This window comes from Ursus americanus, chromosome 22 (genome assembly GCF_024610735.1).
Source record: "Ursus americanus isolate L20-20 chromosome 22, mUrsAme1.1.p, whole genome shotgun sequence".
Classification (NCBI taxonomy): Eukaryota; Metazoa; Chordata; class Mammalia; order Carnivora; family Ursidae; genus Ursus; species Ursus americanus.
Genome location: NC_142148.1, coordinates 16,191,037 through 16,206,021, shown reverse-complemented (window position 1 = coordinate 16,206,021; position 14,985 = coordinate 16,191,037). Strand labels below are relative to the sequence as shown.

The window sequence follows — 14,985 nt, the reverse complement described above, 5'->3', positions numbered from 1 at the left end:
AAGAAGGAGTTCGTGTGGAGTTCCATGCTTCAGTGGAGTGCTCCAAGGGGAAGTTTCCAGGCAGGGCTTGAGCCACTTTGGCTTGGAGGTTTGCCCTTTGGTGTGCCCGGTTCTGTGTCATCATCTGCTTCGTAGCTATCAGCTGGGGAAGTGGTGTGCTGCAGGAGAAGCAGCCTGGGCATTAGGTATGGGTTCAGTATTTTTTTTTTTTAAAGATTAATTTTAGAGTGAGAGCAAGATAGAGTGCACGTGTGTGAGCTAGTCGGGGGAAGGGCAGAGGGAGAAGGAGAGAAGGAGACCCCCCGCCGAGCTGGGAGCCTGACACATGGGGCTTGATCTCACAACCCCGAGACCATGACCTGAGCTGAAATGAAAGGTCGGACGGACGCTTAAATGACTGAGGCACCAAGGCGCCCCAGTATAGGTTCAGTTTTTAAAGACTTTTCATAATAGTTCAACATACAGAGAGCAAAATGCACAAATCCCAAGTGTATAGCTGGATGAATTTTCACAAAGTGAACACAGTCATGTAGCCAGCACCCACAGCAAGAAATAGAACGTGACCAGCACCCCAGAACCTCCCTCCTCACCTCAAACACCATCAGTTTGTTTTGCCTTTTTAAAATTTTACTTTATTTTTATTTTTATTTTTATTTTTTTGTTTTTAAAGATTTTATTTATTTATTTGACAGAGATAGAGACAGCCAGGGAGAGAGGGAACACAAGCAGGGGGAGTGGGAGAGGAAGAAGCAGACTCATAGCGGAGGAGCCTGATGTGGGGCTCGATCCCGTAACACCGGGATCACGCCCTGAGCCGAAGGCAGACGCTTAACCACTGTGCCACCCAGGCGCCCCTACTTTTATTTATTTTTAAAAGATTTTATCTTTAAGTAATCTCTACACCCAACACGGGTCTCAAACTTACAACCTCTAGATCCAAGAGTCCCGTGCTCTACCGACCAAGTCAGCCAGGAACGTGTTTTGCCTTTTTTTTCTTTTTTTTTAATGTGTAAACTGAATTTCATAATACATAAGATTTACCCATGTTGATTTGGGTAGTTACAGTTTGTTTATCCTCGTCACTGTATAGCATTCCATGGTATAATTTTTGCAGAATTTACCCATTCTCCTAAAGGACATGGGGAAAGTTTCTGGATTGGCTATTATAATTGAGCTGTTGTGAACTGCTTGTCCTAATCTTTTGGTGAGTTCACATACACATTTCTGGTTTATACATACATGGGAGTGGAGTTGCTGGGGATGGGTTCGAATTCAGTAGGCCACTTGCTACTTACGAGCTTTGTGAACCAAGGCTCATTTTTCATATCTGTATATTGGAAATAATAGTTGCCCCCCTCTGTTGTCACAGGTCTTTTTATTTTATTTTATTTTATTTTATTTTATTTTATTTTATTTTATTTTATTTTATTTTATTTTATTTTATTTTTTTAATTTATTTGAGAGAGAGCGTGAGCAGGGGCTGGGGGTAGAGGGAGAGGGAGAAACAGGCTCCCTGGAGATCATGACCTGACCTGAAGGCAGGCACTTAACTGACTGAGCCACCCGGGCACCCCTGTTGTCACAGGTCTTAATAAAACAATATCTGCAAGGCACCTCGTCCCAGTGTAGCTCCCCTTTTTCCCCTCTTTCCTCTGCCATGCCAGAGTCCCCTCTGCCCTAGGACACAGCTCTTCTACTAGACTCCCCCTATGCCAGGAGTTTTCGACATGAACTTGGAAAGCTTGCCTGCTGCTCAGAGTTGGTGGGTGCTTTTCCCTGGCCATGGGCTCTCCTTTGTGATTCAGCCACTGGCGCCCAGCCCAGCACTAGCTTGCTGTGGTCAACATCACTGCTGACAAATGTTTTTATGATGGTCTTGGTAAGCATGTGGCTTGAAGCCAGTGTTCTCTGGAGACTGGTCCAGGAGAGGCAAGGAATGAGGACTGAGGAGAGGGAACAGCTGGTTGAGAGCCAGCCCAGGAATTTATAACAGATATTCCTTTCTTGCCTGGTCTTTCTTTCCTAATGTCCAGGCAAGAGTTTTTCTTAAGCCCTTTTATTCCTTATTTTTCCTGAAACACCTCAGGTCAGGCCATGTGGGTCAGTGGGCCAACTGGAAAACTTGCCTACAGGGGGCTCTGTCAAGATAGAGCTTACTTCTGTCTCTGCACAATGGAATCCTGGAGCATTGTGTTGGGAAAGATTCTGAAGGTATTGTCCAGGCTCAGGAAAGTGCTGTGATTGATTAGTTATGTCTGTTATACGTGGGGAAGGTGGTGGCGGCGGCACACGTTTCATGTATTTATCTCTATCTTTGGCTTAAAGGTATTGGTTAGTATTGCTCAGAATAGACATGTTTTTGGTTTAGAGAGGTAAATGGAATGTTTCTTAATAGGTGGGTTAAGTCTGTTTCCATTTATATGACTATTGACATATTTGGATTGATTTTTACCATTTTATTTTGTGTTTTCCCCTTTTCTTTGTTGAATTTATAAAGTTTTCTGTAATCTGGTCTATTTTCTCCTCTTGCCTGGTTTGAATTACATTAAAAATATTTCTCTGATTTTAGAGGCTATTTAAAACTTTTTAATATGCATGTTTGTTACTGTTTCTGTCCTTTTGAACGATAGCCTTTCCTGGCCTATTTTCATTGAGTTTTGTTTTATCATTTTAAATGCAAAATTGATGATTTTCTCAGTTGATTAACTTTGTGTACATATTTTATAAATTCACTTACTCATCATTGTTTCTCTTACCTCATTACATTTTCTTTTTGCTAAGTAACACCACCTCCATTTCTGCTACTAGTAGGTAGCATTAGTTGAGAGCTTCCCGAGTGCTAGACACTATCCTGATAATCGTACATGAGTTAGATCCCTCAACGCTCCACATCGTCCTGGGAGTTTGTCATCCCAGGAATCACACAAGGGTTAGGTTATGCCCGAGATCTAGCATTAGGAAGAGGTGGAACTGGGCTTCAGTCCTGGCTATCGTGCTGCTCTTTGCTCTGTGTGTGTTTAAATTTTTAGTTTTGAAATCATTTTAGATTTACAGAAAACTTGCAAAGATAGTGCAGAGAGTTCGCATATACTCCCCACCTGGCTTTCCCTAACGTTAACATTTTACAAAAGCATCGTGCATTTAACAGAACTAAGGAAGTTTATATTGGTACAATACTAGTAACTCAACTACAGACTTTATTTGGATTCACCAGTTTTTCCACTCATGTCTTTTTCTGTTCCAGTATCCAATCTGGGATCCCACATTGCATTTAGTATATATACATGTATTTTTAAAAACCTTTTAGTATGGAAGATTTTGAATTTATATAAAAACGGAGAGAATAGTAAAATTTATCTATCACTCAGCTTCAGTGACGATTAACTCATGACCAATTTGTTTAATTCACGCCCCAAACCAAATTACGTTTTTCTTTTTCCTGGTCCTGGTGGCCTATAGTTTACAGATGTTTACAGGTGCCCTACAGATCACCTTATTTCACCTGCTTCCTATATGACAGTTTTCTAATTCATGTACTTTATTAATCATGGAGTTTCTAAAGCCAACACCTAGAACAACAACTACTAGTACTACTACCACCACCACCACTACCTCTTCCCCACCCACCTCCTCCTCCTTCTTCAGAAGAAGAAATCTTTATTTCACACTTTGTAGAAAGAATTGAAGGGCCCGGGATTGGCAAAGCTATGATTATTTAAAACTGACTTAGTTAAGACTTCCTCCTGAAAAGCTTTCAAAAGACTTAAGTCTTTTGCAGTTTAAGAAAATGTATTTTAATTCTGTGGCCTGATGATATATTCATATATACTCCCATGTAAAAGTACTGAAGGGTTGCAAGCAACAGTCTGTGGCAGATGATCGAACTTGTCTGACACAATATGAGCAAGGTCTAACCTATTTCAGTGTTTTCTCCTCCGTGAGACCAGCTGTTACATAGACTTAAACAGTGTTCCAGCTGTTGGCTAAAGTGCAGTTGAAGTATGCCCTTGTTCAAGTTCATGAGGGAGGGAGGAGACTCACGAGTGTGAACGATCATGAATTACCAGGCCTTCTGAGGCATCACCACTTCATCTTAATCTTCCCCAACAGTTAATACCTCTACTATTTAGGGACATTCCATTCTTAACCTGAGTTTCTTACATATGAAATAACAACAGATGAATTTGGTCTGTGAATCGTCTTAGAATTCCAGGTAGCATTGTGTTGGTGTGTGGTTATCTGAGGGGAGGGTTCCACAGCCAAAGAGTGCAGGGTTTTCAATGTTCATGAGACACAGTGAGGTGTAACATAAACCATGGCATTAAAATTTTACTTCTTTTTTTTTTGTCTCCCTGTAGAAAAAATAAATAAAAGATACTAAAGGGTCTATAGGGAAGTGTCTCTCTCCTGACTTTCGGTTACCTAGTTCTCTTCCCTGGGGAGGGCTGGTAAGTTTCTAGGGAAGAGACCAGCCAGCTTTTTCTGTAAGGGATCAGATAGGAGACATTGTAGGCTCTGTGGGCAGGTGCCTGTTCTGGTGTGTCCTTGAGGGAAATTTTATGCAAATACAAGAACATACATATACATGTTCTCTCCCACAACTCTGCAAAAATGGTAGTATAATATACAGAGTATTCGGGACTTGGCTTTTCTCAGTTAAACCAGGGGTTGGCAAACTATGCCCCATAGGCCACATCCAGCCTGTTACCGGTTTCTATAAATAGTTTTATTGGAACCTACATTCATTTGTCTACGTTCTGTCTGCGGCTGCTTCTCTGCCACCCAGGCAGAGCTGAATAGCTGTGACAGAGAACATGTGGCTTGTGAAGCCTAAAATGTTTACTCTCTGGCCTTTTAGAGAAAAAGTTTGCTGGTGTCTGAGTTAAACACTGTGTTTTAGCCTTTCCAAGCTAGTCCAGAAAGAGCCTCCTCACCCTTTCTCATGGCAGCATAGACGTCTTTGTATGGCTGTGTTATTCATTCAATGAAACCCTCCCCTAAGGGATATTTAGACCATTTCTGCCTCTTTGACCCTCACTGCTACAAATAACGTGGCAGTGGATAAGCGTGCACTTACCTCATTTTCCGCAAGTGTGAATGTAGTCACAGGATGAATTCCTAGAAAGGGGATTGCTCCATCCAAGCAGAGCACACTGCTGACTTTTACAGCTAATGCCTAATCGCCCTCCACAGAGGTTTACCTACCAACTTACGTTCTCACCAGTGTTATGAAAGTGCCTGTTTGCCCCATCTTTACCAGCAGAATGTCCTGCCAGCCTTTAGATCTTTACCAACTGCTACATGGAAAAAAAAAAAAAAAAAAAAAAAAAAAAGGCAGCCCAGGGTGGTTCACTTTGCATGCTTTTATTTGGGTGAGTTGCATCTTCTTTCAGGTATTTAAGAGGCGAGTGGCTCCTTTCTGCTGCTGGTGGTTTACTCTCCTGGTCTGAGGGTCTTCTGGGGGGTGGTCACGGATGGGGGGTGGGCCTCTCTCTCTGACTCTCTTGTATCGCTTTCACAAACAAGCTTTTGGGGAACAAAAGTCTTAAGGACAAACATGGGATGGCAGTTAGTGCCATCAACATTCCAGACGTCAGAACTGGGGAGCCAGGGGGGCCCTGGAGGGGCCTTTCCATTCTGCTCTGAACTTGGAAGGCTAACTTTCAGAGGGCGCAAGCTGTCCTCCTCCTCCATTGTGCTTCTGTTGACGCAGGCAGCCTCGTGCTCCTCCAGCTTTTTGATGGGGACCACGTGGCAGGCGTTGTATTTGCAACTGGCCATCTTTTTGGCTTTCTTGGGGTTCTTTTTCCTGCAGGATGCCAGGTGGTACTGAAATCTGCTGAGTGGGACTCGGTGGTGAGGGTTGTAAGGGCAAATTTCTAAGGCTTCTGGCTCCATGAGAAATTGTTCTTGAAGCAGAGTAGCTCACTTCCCAGAGTCAAAACGAAATGCGCCTGGTGGAAAAACCCTTTGGTAGGGAGGATGGAGCTGTCCTCTGCCCAGAGTTGGCCCTTAGAGCTCTGTCGGCCAAGTTCTTAACAACTTATGCTTCCTGTGCTGTGCGACCACGAGTGGTGGGTTAGGAAAAGGAGAGGAGCTGTCAGGGGCAGCTGCACAGAGAGCTGAGTTACAAATGGCAGGTGAGACAGAAGAACCATATAAAGCACCTGCAAGAGCCAGAAACCACAGCTGCCCCACAGGAACGTAAAGAAGGTACATGCCAGCCCCTCTTGACTCTGAGAGGTACACTGTGTGATGTCAGGGAGCAGTCATGAAAGGTCACAATGGGCAGCTTGAGTCATCAGCAAAAGGCTACTTGTCGTCCATCGCTTTTAAGGGGTGGGGTGGCTTTGGGAAAAGCTGCCATTCAAAATTACTGGTGGCATGTCTGTTGTCATTTAACTGTTTCTAAACTTATGTGTTTAATATAATTATCTATATTTGGGGTTAAAACTATGTTATTTTGTGTTTCCTTATCTATTCTTTGGTTTATTTTTTCTCTTCACTAATTTTAAATAGACAGTTTTAAAAAATCCCATTTCCTCCATGATTTTGTAGGTTACACATTCTCTAATCATTTAGTGGTTATTCTACAAATTGAAATATTCATAAATAGCTTACCAAGGTTTAAAGTTCATAATAGTTTCATCCTTTTTCCAAATAATGCAGGACTTTTTCTACATTTCTTCCCTCCTAACTTATTATTTTAAGCCTAATTTTATTTATTTTTATTTTTTAAAAAGATTTTATTTATTTGAGAGCAAGTGTGAGAGAGAGAGCGTGAGCTGGGGGTGGGAGGGGCAAGGGAGAGGGAGAAGCAGGCCCCCCTGCTGAGCAGGGAGCCCAATGTGGGGCTTGATGCGGGGCTCGATCCCAGGACCCTGGGATCACTACCTGAGCCAAAGGCAGAAACTTAACCCACTGAGCCACCCAGGCACTCCTTAAGCCTAATTTTAAAAAGTTCCTAAGACAGCATTGCTGTTGTCATTTGACAAAGTCCAAGTTTGTGGACACCTGTCCTCATGTTGACTCCTCTCTGCTGCTGGTGTTTCAGACCTGCTGCATGGGATGGCTATGTTTCCACTAGTAATTTACTTTTTAGAATGTTCTCGTGATGAACCCTTTTGGTTTTGTTTATCTGAAAATGTCTTTATCTCATCCTCATTCTTGAAGGATGATTTAATGGAGTGTACTTGTGCTATTTCCTTTCTTCCCACTGAAGCAGAGTTCAGTTTGTTCCAGCTCCCACTCTGGTTGAGAATTCAGAATTCCACCATCACCTAACTTCTTTGGAAGGTAATCTGTTTTCATATGTCTGTTTTAAATAACTTTTCTTTATCTTTGGTTTTTCGGTAGTTTCACTATGATGTTGACATGTGGGTCTCTTTTTATTTATTCTTTCTTTGTTTTTACTTTTAGACCTGTGGAATCTGTGGAATAGTGTCTTTCATTAGTTTTGGAAAGTGTTCAGCCATTGTCTCTTCAAATGTTGCTTCTATCTTATTCTCGAACTTCCACTGAAATGATACATGTCACTTCCACCAACATCCATTTTCCAAAGCGAGTCTCAGGGCCACACCTAAGATGCAGGGTCAAAGAGGCACAGTCCTATCATGTAGCCACAAGGGGGAGAATAGGAACTTTGTCAAGAGTCCTAAAAGGGGTACCTGGCTGGCTCAGTTGGTGGAATGGGGGAGTCTTGATCTTGGGGTTTTAGGTTCAAGTCACATGTTGGGTGTACAGATTACTTAAAATCTTTAAAAAAGGGGGGGTCCTAAGAATGTCCTGTCTCTTCTTGTCACCAGTATTTGTTTCCCTTTTCTCCACACATGCAGAATATACTCCCCTCCCCCCCCCCACACACACACAAAGGGAGAAAACCCAAAGTCCTAGCTTAGAGTGGGGTGACTTGGTCAGTGCTCACTGGGGGCTTCTTACATTCTGGCAGGAACTTACTCTAGGATAGTGGGCATTCTAGTGCCTCCAACCAGCCTGTTGCTGTGAGGAATGAGGGGCTCATAGAGTCATGCTCACTGTACCCCCACTACTGCTCATCCCCCCGGGGATATCTCCTGGTATACTTTGCTGAGAAAGTGTCCTTGGTAAATTGTAACTTCCATACCATTTATGGGACAGTGTCTGTTTTCTCCAAGCCTGCAATCCAGTATTGGAGGAGGTATGACCTTGACCCTGCTGGGAATTAACAGGCGGTTCAGCATCTGCTCTTCCATACCTCCAAAGCCTGGCACGGTGTGTGTGGGCGATGCTGACAGTGCTTTTTCATTTCCTAGTCCCATAGCCTTTTTCATGCTCATGACCAGGGCTGACCGAGGTACCGAGTAATTCAGGCGTGTGGAAGTGTGCAAATGGAGATAATGAAGGCACTTCACCCGTCATTGAAATCCACATAATAAGGAATAGGGCTTTAGCTCTTCTAGCTTCTTTGTGGCCACCTGCCCATTAGTGTGGCAGGCCAACATTTAGTCCATTATGGAGAGAGGGAAGGCCGGGCTTGATAATGCTTCTAATGGATGTCTTGAATGGTCCTCAAGCCTGCAGCCTTCTCCCAGCTTCTGCTCTGAGCCCGAGACCTGACAGGTTGCTCACCATGGCAACTTGAGAGGAGCGAGGGATGCATACACACCTATCTGAGTGGCACGTCCCAGGCCTGTCAGCACCTACCTGACCAATAATGCGTGTGAGGTCAGATTCTGCTCCTTCCCCTCCCGCGCTTAGCATCTTGAGAGATGCTGCTAACAGATGGTAATGCAGGCGTGGAGAAGGTCACAGAACCGCAGGAACAATGTTTTCTAAAAATGAACAATTGTGTATCTTGGCCAGCCAAATCTGCAGTTGTCATCATGGGGTGGGATAGAGCCATTAAAAGATTAGAGTCACAAACTGGGAGAGATATCTGACATCAAGACTGGCTTCTCTCTCAGGGCTGGGGTTCCTTCTGGAACATCCCTGGAGGTTGGTCATATGATGACAGGGAGCTCCCTACTCCCTAGAGAGTTCTGCTGTAGATTTCTTACACTGAGCCAAGCTGACCTGCCTCCTCGTACCCCTTAGAAGTCATTGTGACCTCTGTGTCCTCTGCTCTGGCACCATCCTCCAGGATGTAGGGATATCCCAAACATGCCAAACTCCTGTCATGTGTATGTGGCTCTGGGGTGGGCGATCCACTCTGTTTTTGGCTCCCAGTGTCTCCCTGCATGTCCAGCAGACAGGTGCCCCCCCCCCAACACTTGAGCTCTGGCCCGGGCTTCCCCCATGCTGCCCTCTGTGGGCTGCTCCTTGCTCAGGGCTGCCCCTGTCTCAGCCCATTGGGCTCCTGCTAGCTCCTTTGATTTGAGGACTTGATTTTGAAAACCCTCCGTGTCCTGTGGTACAGTGCTGCTCAAATTGTAACATGCATGTGAATCGCCCGGGATCTTACTAAGATGCCAGGCTGGGTGAAGTTTTGGTTATGTCTGTCAGGTTTATGTGACATCGCTGTGCTAGATTTGTAGGAGGAGTTGGAACACATCTTATCTTTTTCTGCTTTCTGGGTAAACAGCCTAGCAACATTCTTGGAGCGTTTGAAAGGACCTGTTTACTAAACTCTCTCACACCTTTTTGGGACATGGTTCTATGTCCATGTTCAACTTGGTTCCGTGGTTTTCTGTTTCTCTTGGCAATTGTCATTTTTCTAGAAAAAGCATGCTGTTATGGACTGACTTGTGCCCTCTACCCCCTCCATATGTGGAAGCCCTAACTTCAGTGTGATGGTATTTGGAGAGGCCTCCAGTTAAATGAAATCATAAGGGTGGGGCCCTCATCCATCAGGAATAGTGTCCTTGTAAGAAGAGGATGAGAACCCAGAGATGTCTCTCCACAGGAGCACAGAGGAGAGGCCATGTGAGGACACAGCAAGAAGGTGGCCATCTACAAGCCAGGAAGAGAGGTCCACCAGAAACCAACCCTGCCAGCACTTTGATCTTGAACTTCCAGCCTCCAGAATTGTGAGAAAATGAACTTTTGTAGTCTAAGCCACCCAGTCTTTGGTACTTTGTTAGAGAGCCCGAGCAGACAAATACACATGTGTTCCCCATTGAACACTGTAGATAAACTAGCATACTGTGTGTATTTAGTATTCTCTTATAATTTGAAAACTCTTCTCTGATTAAATTTCCTTTACTTTCCTAATTTTTATTTATTTTTTTGTATTCTCTCTCTCACCCCATTCCTGTTCCCTCCCTTTATTAGGCTTTTACAAGTCTAGATATCTCATAGATCTTTACAAGGAGCTGAGTTTTAGATTGAGCAGTTCTACTGATTTTTATGTTGTCTAGTTCATTAACTTTTACCTTAACTTTTAATTCTCTCCCTGACTTTATCTTGTTGCTTGTTTTCTAGCTTCTTGAGTTGGATGCTTCACTTACTTTCAGTCTTCCTTGTGTTATAACAAAACACTTAGAGCTACAGGCAGTGTCTGGTTACAGTCCAGAGTCTTGCTTTGCGGGGATCCAGTTGTCGTTACTTTTGACTGTAATTGCAGTTTTGTTCCCTACCTTCACTTGAGTTATTTAGGAATAAATTTTCAAGTGATTTAATTTCTTTCATTTATTCTTTTATATTTAATTTCTGTTTTTGCTGCATTGTGGTCAGATAATGTGAACAGAGAGGATTGCTCATTAGTATCTCTGAGGTTTTCCTTGTGGCCTAGAATTCATCAGTTTCAGTCACTACCTTGCACATGTTTGAATTAAATGTCTTTTTGTTTGTGTGTATTTATTAAATGAAGCTGGAACATGAGTCCTTCACATTACTTAGGGAACTGGCATATTGTATCCCTCTGTGTCCATCAACACGATCTGGAAAGTCCTCTGGGAAACAGCCTGTGTACCTTCACTTAGCTCAGTGTTTCCAGGCCTCAGTTTCTCTTAATGCCTCTTATCATCTGGAGCACCCAGTTTCCCTGGAACACATTTCAGAGAATTCTGTTTTAAGGTTTACTCTTATTTCTCGAGTGACAACTGTTTATGAAAGGTCATAGTACTCATTCATTCCTCAGGCCCCTCACTTTGGACTTCTGAGCCCATCATGAGTCCTGAGTTGCTTCTCTGTTCATTTTTACAGAAGGAGGAGCTGCAAAGGGGGATGTCTGTGTGTCTCTGTAGGATGCTGTATCAGTCTCAGCACAGGTAGGATTTGCTGTCCTTTTGCTTTGTTATCTTGGAGGCCCCATTGTCTGAAGCACCCAGTGGAGGAGTGGAGCTACATGGCAGTGACTTCACTGCTGTGTTTAAGGTTTCTGTTTGCCCTGGTGGCCCAAAGTTAGCTGGCCCCCCTTCTGCATCTGCCCGCAGGAACAACCCATATGTCATGCTAACACCAGTGCTGGGGGTGTGAAGTGGGGTTATAGCCCGCAGTGCCGTGAGCTAGCCCTCCTGTACCTCTTCAGAGGTAACAGCAGTACCAAGTGTTGGTCCCCTACAGCTGCCCTGTAGCATTAGCTTCCTTGCTCCTTATGCTTTGAGCTTGTCCATTTCATGGAGTCTTGCTGGGGATATGGCTCTGTCTTCAATTGGGTTCTCCCAGAAGCAGAGCCCAAGGCAAGGATTCAGACGCAAGTAGTTTCTTCAGGAAGTGCAGGTAAGCCTGTAGAGAGGAGCAAAGTGAGATACATGTCTGTATGCATGTACAAATATTTAAAAAGAATGATACAAACACTGTAATGGTATATCTTCTATATCTTCTAAAGCTTTCAATGCACATATTTTTCCATTTATTATGGAAAACCAAAAATTATATTTAGAAAAAGATACATGGAAACAAGTAAAGACTTACAAAGGTTAAAGTATGTGTGGTTAATCCAGCTATCTCAGTGGGCATCCAGGGGCCTTTGGGGAAATAATGGGGAAAAAGTCACACAACTCAGAATGGCCCCACCCAAGGGGTCAGAGAGCTGGAGTATGTTTACACCAATTTCCGAGAGACTCGTCTTGGAGGGCTATTTCAGGGGTTTGTAAGTTCCTTGGCACTTCTAACCTGCCTAGTACGGGCAGTTCTGGAACCATGAACAGATGTGGAGACTGGGGTTAGCCAGAACACACTGGAAGTTCCCAAGGATGGGTGGAGCACTGACTGCACCTGCCCCAGGGTCCCGTTAGCTTACTCACAGATCTGTTTCTTCTTATTTGGTACTTACGGCATAGCCAGTCCAACAAATGTTTAACAACCAGTTCTTAACAGCAACAACAAAAAGTCCCTGATTTGTAGCATCTGCTAATTTCCATGGTATGAACACTCCCATTGTGGCCATTTTCGAGCTACCAATGGTTTCACAAGGAGCTGGCAAAATCCAGCTCTCTCCCAGCACACCCCATGTCAATCCTTCGCTGGTTGGGCTGTCCTAGGTTTATGTCTCACTTGAAGGTTTCTAGCATGTGGTCTGGGTTTCTCCGAGGTTTACACACTAATACAGATTTTTCTGTCTTTTTCTTTTGACCATTTCAGCTGACATCTGGCAAAAAGCAGTTAAGTGTATACCACTGTCAGTCATCTGGAAATCCTTTCACTTTTAACGTTTATGTGACATTTCACTGCATGTGGGCTTTTCGTAAACAGCATTTATGTGAGTACAGGGAGGGAAAGCTGCTGCCCTTTGCTTGCTCTGACATCTCCCTAGGAGGAGCTGCTGACCGCGTTGGCCAGATTGCAGATTGAGAAATCCACTTTCACTTGTCTTCCACATCCCCTGTCGCGTAGCAGGGTGGGGGTTGTGTGCCATCTTCCCCTTCCTTGGCTCTCATTTTCTGATTTATCTGCTACAGTGTGCTGGGTTGATGTTTGGGAAACACCATGTTTCATTTACGAAGAGAAAAAATAGTTCTGGAGAGGTCTTTGAGAGTCAAGGACTGGCCACAGGGGCTGTGTCCCTGGGAAGCCCAGCAGCTGCAGCGCCGCCACCACCGCCAGAGGGCAGCATGGCCCCAGCTTCTGCAGCAGCTTCTCCAGCAGGCTGGCGGGCTTGGGGGTGGAGGGCCTGATGGCTCCCCCTCCTTCCAAAAATGGGGTCTTCTGGATTCACCTTAGTCTAGGGATCCTCAAACGGAGGTCTGGGACATGCTTCCTTCAAAATTACCTGGGGACTTACTACCAGATTTGGGGGGGCCCTTCTGAACCCATTGAATCAGTACCTCTGAAGCTCCAGGTGTGTGGGATGGGGGTGTCAGGGTTCAGAAAGCAAGGTTAGGAGACCTGGAGAGTTTTGAGAACTTTTGTTCTAGGGAAGTGGGCCCCGGTCTTCTAGGGTCAGAGTTTGGGGGTAGTGTGTGTGTGTGGTGTGTCACAGTGGGGAGCATTAGATTATCACACAGAGTAAGTAGAATGGAGGGTAGAAGGGCTTGGGCTTGCATTTTAGCCTCATCATTTACCTGGATGGGTGACAAGGTTTTGGATTTTGTTTTGTTTTGTTTTTCTTGGGTTTTGTTTAGCATTTCTCAACCATCTGTTCATCATCCATCCAATATAGTAACTAAATTCCTATTTTGTGTATTTTCTAGGTGTGAGGATACAGAGGTAGACAAGACAGACACTGTCCTTGCCTTTCAGGAGTTCATGCTTTTATGGAGGAGTCAGATACTAGCAAATAATCCCACAGTTATGAAATTACAAATTGTAATAGGTACTTTGAAAGAAGAGGAGTTTAGGATGTTATGTGAGTGAAGAACTATAGAAATATGTGGGAGGGCATGTGAGGGATTCAATTCAAACATAATTTCCTAAGGGAAGAGATCTGAAGGGTGAGTAGGAGTTAACAAAGTGAAGGGTCAGGGGGAAGAATGTTTCAGGTGAAAGACTCTGCGCGTGCAAAGGGCCTGAGGTGAGAACCAGCTTACTGACTTTGAGGAACTTCAAGAACTTGGCATGGCTGGAGTAGGGAGAAGAGGGGAGAGTGCCTGGATGTGAGGTTTGGACAGTAGACAGGGACTAGTACCCTCAGGTTCTCAGATTTCTCATCTTCAAAATGGGGTAGTAAAGTTTATCTTGCAAAGATGATTAAGTGTAATGATGAGTACAGAAGATCTAGTCTAGTGCCCAGTACACAAATGGTGTCAAATGTGAATTCGTGTGGGGAGAGGGCACCTGGGTGGGGGGCACAGTCTGGTTAAAGAGTAAGCCGTGGGGAAGTACCGGGCAGGTGCAGGGACCAGAGCTGTCTCAGTTAACTGCAGGGACCAACTGAGAAGCATATTTTAACCATGGTGAAAATTACCGTTGGCATCACTCTCGTTAAAAACAAAGTGAAATTGGAGAACATACTGTTGTCTTTAACTAAGCCAAGATGACTAATTATTGGACTCATTTTCTAAAGGTTACCATATACAGACATGATTAGCTGGAGGGAGGAGAGTTTGGAAACTGGATTCATTCTGAAACCCCGTAGATGGGACTCGTGTGAGGTTTCTGTGCGTAATGACTGTGAACATTCAGTTTAACTCAGCTGTCACCACAGGTGTGATACAAAACAAAATGTTTTGCAGGAGCTCTAAAAAGCATCTTGGGGGCAACTCAGGGCAGTGCCTGGGGGGGGGGATCTCTGCCAAATCGTGAAGGGTAGGAAAGTGGGAGCTTGTGTTGGGTCTGGAGGGACCCTGAGCCCTAGCTATGTTTTGACAGTTGGTGACCATGTGGTCTTGGCTAACTTCCTCCTTTCTTTGGGACTTAGTGTCCCCATCTGGAAAAAGAAGGGCCAGACCAGATGATCGCTAAGGGCCTTTCCAGTTTGCTGCTGTATGATATTTACTGATAGTGTGATCATGGAACTTTGCTCTGAGTCCTTGCTCTGCTCATTGTTATATCCTTAAGGCCAGGACCAGTGCCCGGACCCTGATAGGACATCAGTAATATTGGTTGAATCAAATGAAGGATTTTTTAAAAAAGATTTTAAGTAATCTCAACACCCAATGTGGGGCTTGACCTCACAACCCTGACCCG

General features: G+C 44.3%; 1 protein-coding gene and 1 non-coding gene across 2 annotated transcripts; one reads left to right on the top strand and one right to left on the bottom strand.

Moving 5' to 3' along the window:
- The first annotated feature begins 3,856 nt into the window (after positions 1 to 3,856).
- Positions 3,857 to 3,969, top strand: LOC123797037 (small nucleolar RNA SNORA28). The gene has a single exon (XR_006780864.1). It is a non-coding gene; the product is annotated as a small nucleolar RNA SNORA28 (small nucleolar RNA).
- A 1,420-nt stretch (positions 3,970 to 5,389) lies between these two features.
- GTSF1L (gametocyte specific factor 1 like) lies at positions 5,390 to 5,898 on the bottom strand. The gene is given in 2 exon segments (XM_087853908.1): positions 5,390 to 5,466; positions 5,469 to 5,898. Coding segments are annotated over 2 exon segments (507 nt in total).
- Between the last annotated feature and the right edge of the window lie 9,087 nt (positions 5,899 to 14,985).